Genomic DNA, 10,519 nt, shown 5'->3' with positions numbered 1-10,519 from the left:
TTGTAGCCTTCCCCAGATCTGTGCCATGACACAATCCTGTCTCTGAGCTCTGCAGGCAGTTCCTCTGACCTCATGGCTTGGTTTTTGCTCTGATATGCATTTTCAGCTGTGGGAGACCTTATATAGACGGGTGTGTGCCTTTACAAATCATATTCAATCAATTGATTTTGCCACCAGTGGACTCCAATCAAAGTGTAGAAACATCTCAAAGATGATCCAGAGAAATGGGATGAACATGAGCTAAATTTCAAGTGTCATACCAAACGGTCTGAATACTTATGTCAATGTGATATTCCATTTTTTTCTATTTAATACATTTGCAATGTTATCAGAAATCTGGTTTTTGCTTTGTCATTATGGGGTATGGAGTGTAAATTGATGTGATTTATTTTTTTAAAAGCATTTTAGCATTAGGCTGCAACATAAAATGTGTGTGTGTGTGTGTGGGTGGTCTTTAAGCTATATGAAAAGAAAGAGATGTATTCACAGAGAAGGGGAAAGGAAAAGGGAAAAACAACTTGCCCTAAAAAGCAGACCTTTGGGGGATACCATTTTCCTTTGTCCTTTAATTAATTTAGAGTTGCTTGAGTGGTCTACTGTAGCCAACATGGCAACACAATCCATTCAACCACTCTTTCTCAGTTTTTGTGTTTGCAAGAAGATCCATACACTCAAACCAGGTTTGATTAGACTGTTGCTGCATGAATGGGTAAAGGGTGGTATCAGGAATGCTTTTGAAGAGGATCCATGAACAGAGGCTGTTGTGAGAGAAAATCTAAAGTTCCTAAATCCCTTTGAGAATTATTTTCACAGGGTGTTTTGCCTTGTCTTACATTCAGATAGTTGGCAAAAAAATAAAATAAAATAAATAAAATAAAAAAAGCTTAAGACAGCTTTTTCTATCATTTAAAACTGGGCCTCAGGGGTGTTATGCACCTATTGTTTTGACGGGGCATCAGTGGCAGTCCCAGCTTACTTGGTGTCCTATGTGAGATAAGACATGTGCAAAAGAAAAATAATAATCTTTTAAACAACTAAGTAGTTTGAAAAAAAAAAAATCTAAGTTGTGTGTTAGTCTAGTTGTACAATTTATATTTAACATGCAAGGGTATCCAGGTACAAACATACACATTTATTTATTTCAAAATTGCATCTGACAGCGTTTTGAATGACATGAGGGTGGGTATAATGAGAGAAGAGTTTAAGCAAATTATCCATGCAACTCAATTGGATTGTCCAAATCTGAAGAGGTGTTTTAGGCACCAGTTTGAATGAGCTTATCTGTTCTGCTGGGCATGAGGACTGTAAACACATGGTTGTTCTTCTTTTCCCCTTCAGTGCTACATGTTCTGCTCTGACAATGTGACACATATGGCAATGTGTATTCTTCCTGTTATTTATCAATAGAACAGAACAGGTGAATTTTCACTGGTGTCCTTTGAGTCTGACTGTTCTAACAGTGAAATCGGAAACAGTAGTTTGACTTTTATTTTGCTAAATTCGGTCTGTGCTTACCGAAATTTGAAACACTGTCTCTAGTGGAAAAAGCGGTAAGTGTTGCTGGATGTATGGGCATGTGGAAGCACGCGTAACCTCCATTTTATGTGTGTAATGTCCACAGAGGGGCGCCAATAGCAAGTTGGAAAGCAAGTTACATAGACTTCAACACAGTAAATATTTTACAAACTGTTCCCTTCAACCCAAACCTAAACATAAGTGGAGTAAAAATGTAATGTAAGAGGGAAAAATGCAACTACTGAAACACGCTTTTCACTCAACGTGCTTCCAGTGGCACCACAAGGGAAGCTAAACAAGCTGGAGCCGATGCAAAAATCTCTGGTAGGAGACGCTTGTCAATGAGTCGGCATAATATGACCGGTCCTAGGACACTGGAACTCTCTGAAAGAAGACATCTTTGCTTGTGATCGTGTTGTTTGAGTTTAAACGCTGTAAGTGCATAATTTACAATAATACTGAAAGAACATTGTCATCATTAACTTAAAGGCACCTAAGAGAATAAGGCTGCCAGAAGTCTTGAAACAAAGGAACATGACACATTACTGTATACAGTCTTGAAAAGGCTAGTAAAAGGGAATCGAAGGCACAGAGGAGCGAATCTCCAGCTGATTGCTTAATTTGTCAGCACATCTAATTAAATAAAATGGATGAAAGAGCCAGGCTGGTTTCTGTTGGTATCTATTGATTTGTGGTGACAGGCAGAATATGAAACAGCAATCTGTGCATGTGTTGGATTGTCAAGAGCTCCTGTCACAGATTGAATTACATGTTTTTGTGATGCTTTTTCCTGTTAATTGAAACTAGGGTTAGTGATTAAGACAAAAAAAGCTCTTGATTTAGTCATTTGTATTGATTTATTTTTATTGTTCATTGCTTATTCAGACCTACACAAGTTTGTAAATGTCTGACATTTGGTGTTGTTTAACATTTTAACAAATAATTCCATAAAGCAGAGTTTTGTTCCAACCCTAATCACTTTAATTAAAGACCAGTTGTGTCTTGCACGTTGATCCCCAGCATGGGATGCTTGTGTTCCCACCATTTTTCTTAACTAGTTTCACCAGAAGACTATCTTGGGCAACCAACAAGGTTTACCAGAAAGGCAATGCTAAACATCTACCTTTACTAGCTAACAGCATGGCTGCTATAAAGGTTAACAAAACAGCTAAACAGTATGTAGTCTAGACCCCAACCTTCTGGCTCATTTACTGTAATACTGTGCAAGGCTCATTTGTAACAGCCCTGGTACCATATCTGACATAAAAAAAGAAAGCCTTGAGTTTAAAGGTTAAGGCTATTCCAAATCCATCTGCTCAATCCTGCTCAAACCATCTCTAGAGAGCCTTAATATACAAGTTAATTTTTTTCTCTAGAGGTTTGCTTTTAATTAAAACATAATTATTAGAAACGGACCCATCAGAGGGTCTTAATCACAACAAACTTTAATTTTCAATGGGGCGACAGTGAGCTTTGCGTATTTAAATTAAACCATGCTATCATGTTGCTGCATAGACGTGGCTCAAAACGCCAGAGAGCCCGATTTTTTTGGAAATGATTTTCCAAATCCTATCAAGAGGAGCGAAGGTGGCATATTGGCATTCATTATCAGTCTGTGTTTAATCAAGAGCGGGAATGATTAAGTGGCAAACTGAGAAGCTTGTCATTTCTATAAATTAAGTTTGTTGTCAGGGAGAGGAATATTATTCATCTTTTACACCAAGTAATTTTACTTTGAAAGTTTAAACCCCTCACTTGAGAGTTGAGGATTATGCAGGGTTTGGTAATAATCTCCTCACATTGTGAATGAATTGCACCTACGTCACAGATTAGAAAGGCCTAAATCCAATCCTTCCTCTCACAAAAAAGCCATTAAATTGGGGCAGGTACTTGTTGTTTGAAGTTTCGACTGACATGCCTGACCTCTGCCTAGGGCTGGTTTTAACACCTAAATTAAAAAGCCTTCCAGGGTTGAGTGGAATTCATAAATAGTTAAAAGTTCTTCCCTTTTAAAGAGCCTATGAAATGAAAATATGAGGCTTTTATTCTGTCAATTAGCTTTAAAGATATCCATATGCCAATGTATTCCTAAAAGTTGACTTTAGTCACAGGGCTCTATTTTTGTGACCGCACTAGGCACAACTACCACGCGCAATATCTTATCTAATTTGTGTGCGTAAGAATTCTAATTCTAAGCACAATTTTCTTAAAATGCACTTGACCCAGCCCATTAGCACTTTGTGTGCGTAATTTTGCCAAACCCACTTGCGTCTTGAATTAACGCACGCTTGCATAAAAATACCCAAACTTTGCGCATATGACGTACCACATATCCCTGCACTTAGTGCTCTTAAAATAGGGACCATATTGTAAATGATAAATAGTGTGAAGTAGACTTTGTTAGAGGTCAACCGATAGTGGATTTTCCAGATACAGATATCTTCGGTGGTGAAAAATGGCAAATAAAAAATTAATCAGCCGATAGTTTTTTTTTTTTTTAAATCAATTTATAGAATGTTCTTTGTCTTTACTTACTACGACGGGCGCAGACATAGAGGCTACAAGAGTCCAAAAAGAAGGCTACAAGCTTACTTGTAGAGATCGCACAGTGATATGAGAAGTTGGAAAGATGACTTGCAATAACAAAGCCTTTTAAACTGTAGAATCCTCCAACGGCAGCCACAGATTAATAAAAAAAAAAAAAAAGGGTCTGCAAATATCGGCATAGATATTTGCCCATAACCGATAGTTCCAGAATCGGTACAGATTAATTGGTGAAACAAAAGGTCTACCTATACCATTTATTGTAAGATTTAATATTCCTCCCATTTTTTCTTTAGAATCAAGGACATTTGTCTGAAATCAACTCTGGATACGGAATCTGGAAAATTTCTGGAATCAAACAGAGGAAGTACATCAACACAGGCCATAAAACTGCGCTTGTCAAGTGATTTTAACACCCAAATTAAAGAGCCCTCTAGACTCTTTCAGAATGGATTTCATAAATGGTTGAAAGAACTTTTTTTGACAGGACTGTCTATGTAAAATACTGCCTTTTCACGTGTTACTTCTATCAAGTTACCTTTTAAAAGGTTCTGACATCAGTTCTCCACTGAGACAAGACTCAGTTTAACATGATAATGAATGAACTCTTATAGAGAAAGACTTCAGCTGCTTAATTACACCACAATGAAAATGTTCGCGTTTCCAACGTGACACCCCCCACTTTTGTGCAAGTTCCACCATGCCCTACAAGCCAAGAAAGAGAGCCCAAGTACACCTTCCACCCACAGGGACCAATTACTCTGGCATCAAGCCATTGTGCGGGGGAGTGTGTTTTTCTCTACACCTGTCAAAACTTTAATCCGGGAGAGTGGATCCTTCTACAAATTAACACTGTGTGGAATTATCCCTAGTGCGATAGCTTTCAGTGCATTCGAGAGTCTAATACTGACTGTGCAAACAGCACATCTGGCCTCTTGGTGGATGAGGAGGGTCCTCTTGGGGCAGAGAGACAGAGACCAAATTAACTCTCCTTTAAGTATGGGGTTTGATGTATAACCCTTGCAAAAAATACTGTGACGCTACCATGTTACAGTGATGGTGGCCAATGGCAATACTATGATGCTTTGATGGTACTGAATGATTACCATATTCATGTACCATGGTATGTACATGGTACTCCAAGGTACTTGGTACCAAATAATACAATGATACTACCATGGTAAATTTTCAAAAATCAATAGTACTTATTTGAAGTGGTGAAGTGCACAGAATTACTTTTACAAGACCAGCATTTTTCTTTTTACCATAACCAATTTTTTCTTTTCTCAATCATCCAATATTCCAGTAAATGGAAAAAGTGATGAAACGAATGTTAAAAATGTTGTGAACAAATCCACAAGGTCATGACCAGTTATGAATGACCAGTTCAAGTAATTCGCCAAATAATTTTTTGCACTACCACAAATGTCCAACCTGACAGATATATAAAAAAAGGGGTGAGGAGAAGCTCTAAGAAATTACACTCTGGGACAGCACTTGTCTCTGTAAATGACAAATAGAGTTGGGGTTGGGACTTTTTTGTAGCCAATCAAAAAACTAGTAGATGAGAAATGCTCTTCCTGTGAATCATTTTGTGTGATTGGTTGGTTGATATGTCTTTGGTGGGCAGAGTTTTACTTAGTGTGTGTGTGGTTAAAGTTAGCACAATGGTGGAAGTTATGGTAGAAATAAAAAGAAAAAAAGAAAGGAAAAGACCATTAGCTTCAAATATAAAAGCAGTAACACATTGACCCAAGAGCCATTAAAAGTTTTGTCTAGTTTAAAAAATATTTACAAATAAAATGTATATAAATAAACAGTTTTATATATTTATACATTATATATAAATAATAATAATCATTATAATATAATATGTATATAGAATATTTAATAAAAACTATATAAAATATGGTATGTTGATATAATATATAATTAATATAAAATTATATTATAGTAAATCATATATATTTATGTAGTAAATAAATAATATAAATACAAATTTATATAAATCCTTAACCAAAGAAACTGGTGCATAAAAGAATTTAGTGGCGCACCCGCTTTTGACACATGGATTAAAGCTAGTACTTGTGTTGCCCTTTGGTAATAATCGCTTATGAAACCTGCCAGTATGTTTACTTTGAAAGGCATTTCCTTGAAATTTCTGCATGGTTTGGCATCCATGGTTGGCCTCTTTAATGAATCAGCCCCATTTCTGAAAGCGAAGCCCCGGTGGCCTTTTGTGCTCCTTATGCATTCCCCCTTTCTCCTGCCCCCTCCTCTATCCCCTCCCATATTGAAAAAGACCTTGTAAATTACAAACAGAAACCAAACTTCAGCTCAAACACAAACACAGGACGCTGATCAGGAAGCCATAAAATGAGGGCGCGCTCTGACTGATAATCAGAACACCACAAACGGAGCGACTGAACAGGATGAATGGGTGAGAAAGGAGGATTACTGGATTGCATACAAACTGAAATGTTTTGAAGAGACTGGCTCACAGGCAGATGCTACAGATCATAGCCTGTAGAGTAAGCCATGTGCATCTGCCAATGCTAAGGCTAGGCTTGACCTCTTGATAATATGAGAAAATATCATAAATGAAATCAAAAAAAGAAAAGAGGGGGAAGTTTAGGGGCATGGTAGTGTTTACATTACCAACAGGGGTTAAAATCATGGCCTGTTTGCAAAGAACCTCATTCCATTTGAAATATACACTCACCTGGCACTTTATTAGGAACTACTAGTAGTTCCAAATAAAGTTCCTGACTTGGTCTTCTGCTGTTGTAGACCATCCACCTCAAGGTTCGACGTGTTGTGCATTCTGAGATGCTATTCTGCTCACTTTAATTGTACAGAGTGGATATCAGAGTTACTGTAGCCTTTCTGTAGCTCAAACCAGTCTGGCTATTCTCTGTTGACATCACTCATCAACAAGGAGTTTCCGTCCACAGAACTGCCGCTCACTGGATGTTTTTGGCCCCATTCCAAGTAAACATTAGACTGTTGTGCATGAAAATCACAGGAGATCAGCAGTTACAGAAATACTCAAACCAGCCTGTATGGCACCAACAAACAGGCCACAGTCTAAATCAATGAGATACACATCTTTCCCCATTATGATGATTAATGTGAACATTAATAGAAGTTCCTGACCCATATCTGCATGATTTTATGCATTACACTGCTGCCACACGATTGGCTGATCATCACATGAACAAGTAGGTGTAAAGGTGTTGCTAATAAAGTGCTCAGTGAGTGTACAGAGCTAATACAATGCCTCCCAATTTAAAAAACTCAAACTGTAAAAAATATTTTTCATTTAAAATATTAATATTCAAATATCAATAACAAATTAAAATTTACTTCAAGAAGTAGCATTTAAATTAACTGTTTTATTCAAATCAAATCAAATATTTAATATGACTGAATCAACCTGAATACAATATGGCATTCATTTTTTACAGTGTACTATAACAGATTATAGGCTACTACGACTATATTTTTACAATGCCCTCCCAGTAAAATAAAAAGACATGGCAGTTTGGTTGCTGTGAATACAAACACAGGCATGATCTTGGACAGCAATGTTCAGATTTATCTTTCCACAAGGTCAATCATTTGTATTCCACCATCCAGGACACTGATCTGAATAAGAGAGCCACTGGGATCAAGCTTTGGAACAGTAATCCCAGAGGAGAACCAATAAAGATTAATAAATACACAAGTAATCTGCAGTGCTGAGCCCATGTGTAAACACTCTCAGCATTTAATCCCTTTGGTTCCCATTTTATAGTCCCTGCATGAGATTCTAGACACAGGGGAAGAATTTTTCATACATGGCATTACATACTCCAATAGTTTGCTTTCAACTACCTACAATAATTAGACAGAGATAGAGATGGGTTAACAGACATTGATAAATAGCTAGCTAGTGAGATTGATAGACCGATTAAAAAGTTTTTAAAAAGTGCGAAAAGCAAAATTAGGCCACAATGTTTATTCAGTAGTGTTGTTAACTTATAGGTACAATACTGTCTGCTTTTTGTACAACTAAAAAAAGTTATCATTTCAGTCTGCTGTGCTTACATGATTCGATCACTCTAGCCATTCTGGCGCACAAATCATCTGGAACCAAGTCAGACATTTGAACGTTTCCAAATGGTAGGCACTTTGAAGGTTTAAAACATTTGTGAATATACATTTATATATAATTCTATATAGATTTGTCCCATACATGAATACGTAATTAGACTCAATGGTCATATTTCTAGTCAAAACAGAAACAAAAACTAACAGCTATAAATGAAACAAAATAAAAACTCAAGTGTGGCCAAAGGAATACACAGCAATGTAAAAATCAAATGAGTCTTTGGGTTTGCCGGTGTTCTCTCAATACCTTGCTTTGTTCAGCTCCAGCTTAGATGGGTACGGGTCAGTCCAGTCACTTAGGGGTGGTCACAGTTGGGTACAGTTTTACAGAGGAACAAGGGTGCGAGAAAGGACAGATTCAGAAATCAAGCAAGAGTGGATTCACAATGGATTCACAATGCTTCACAACTTCATATGAACCTTTATATGAATGAAAAGAGAGTGAGGCGGCGCTTGTTTAGTCATACTGATCTTGCCTAACTAATGGTTTTGATGAGCACTATTATGGATCAACCTCATTTTAGCTATGACAAGTGATTTTGATGTAGTTGATACATTATATATGATTACCAACCAATTCCGAACTTGTACCACTGGAAACCACAAAAGAAATTAACATCAACAACGATTCCACTGTAGAGTCCATTTCAATATATGTTGACTGAACTTTCTAGCATGTTTAGTTCCAGTAGGAGAGATGCTCCCTGTAACAGCAAAACATTGTATCTACTTTCTTGATGAGCTAATAAAAACAGATCACAGCAGAATCTGTCTTGAGGCTTTCATCACCAAAACATCAGAACTGGCTCTGATCAAATGTACATCTAGGGATGGGTAGGCCATGTCAGGGCCCCAAGAGGAGTCAGTCTGAGGTACCTCATCCTCTCATTATAAGAACAGAGTAATGGAGGGAAGGCTATGGGCTCATCAATTCGATAAATCTAGCTCTCTTCAGACATCTGAGGGCAGATTTAGAATCGCCATGACGTGGACAAAGAGAACTGATGTATGGGAGTATTCAAATAGCACTGGTCATTTTTCTTAACTTAAAAACACTGCAGGGCTCAAGCGTAGATGAAGCCTCAGTGTTCAGCGAACTACTGAAAACAATTTTGCAAGACGCGTGGGTCTTTGAACAAATTTGTTCAGATCTGAGACCAAGAACTGAAAAAGCGAACATAAAACAAAACATCACATGATCTGTCGTTCTAACAGAGTTATTGTGAAATAAAAACAAATAAAAATTGTAACCTGCAGGAAAACACTTACATCGACTCAGAGTTAATCCAAAAGGCATTTTTTTAAATCAGAGAAAAGATAAATTAATGAAATACACTTATGGTCAACATCAGACATGCTAGGACAAAAAAAATTAAATCAAAGAAATAAGATGAGAAATGATCCAGAACAATTATATTCAATTATTCCACTTTAAAAATGTTCTTTACAAATACATACTGCTACAGTTAAAAAGTAGTCAGTGACTAAAACAGCTCCTTTGACAGAAGACAGATTGGGATATATCCTCACCTTTACAGATTGTGGTTGTCTTTTCAGCCTTTTCAAATACACCGAAAATAAATGTTTAAATACAGAGAGAGATTTGCCATAAAATAAGCAACACTTGCTTTTTCTCATTAAAAGAAAGAAAAGGTCTTAATTACAATACTCTAAGCAAAAGCTTTCTTTTATGTTATTTTTTCTTCAGTCATGTTGTATGATTTTAATTCAGAACAAGTTTGTCGTAGTCATTGATAGTAGACCATCACTCTGCTTGGTGAAGCTTGGTTTCTATGAGTGAGTCTATGCATAAAACTCCTTAGTGGGAGCTTTTTGATAAGCTGCACCAGAGGGCTTCCTTTCGCCGAGGTCGTAGCTGCCTTCGTCCTTCTTCCTCATGCGGTACACCAAAAGGAGGATGAGGAAGATTGCGAAGAGGAAGCCGATAACTCCGCCCGCAATGACAGCTGGAATAGAGTATTTAAGCAGGCATAATAAATCTGTTTATTTCAAGTTAGAGAAGTAGACGAGTCATTTACTTCTCATGCTATATGTTGAAATATTCCCCCTGGCTGGCTACGTGACTAAAGTGTCATCTGGGATTCTGTGGCTCATGGAAAGCAGATCCCTGTCCTACTCAGCTTGGCCTTATATACAGTAATTGGATAATTAAATAAGGACCCCTTTAATATTGCTTTAGGGTCAAGAGATTTAGAGAGAGGAAGTGTGTCAACCCAAAACAGGAAGATGTTGTATCTTCTCACTGTGGTTCTGTCTACATTCAACAGGATATTAAACAGACAGCCAA

The 10,519-nt window shown here is 37.2% G+C and overlaps 1 protein-coding gene across 1 annotated transcript in view; it reads right to left on the bottom strand.

The window, feature by feature from the left end:
- Positions 1-7,444: 7,444 nt before the first annotated feature.
- The window catches only part of sdc2 (syndecan 2), a 48,743-nt gene continuing 45,668 nt past the window's right edge, over positions 7,445-10,519 (bottom strand). Inside the window, exon 5 of the mRNA XM_052092799.1 lies at positions 7,445-10,178. Within this exon, the coding sequence (XP_051948759.1) occupies positions 10,015-10,178 (164 nt within the window). The 3' untranslated portion in view covers positions 7,445-10,014. The remainder of the gene's footprint in view (positions 10,179-10,519) is intronic.

This window comes from Xyrauchen texanus, chromosome 26 (assembly GCF_025860055.1).
Source record: "Xyrauchen texanus isolate HMW12.3.18 chromosome 26, RBS_HiC_50CHRs, whole genome shotgun sequence".
Classification (NCBI taxonomy): domain Eukaryota; kingdom Metazoa; phylum Chordata; class Actinopteri; order Cypriniformes; family Catostomidae; genus Xyrauchen; species Xyrauchen texanus.
This window is presented reverse-complemented; position numbering and strand designations above follow the sequence as displayed.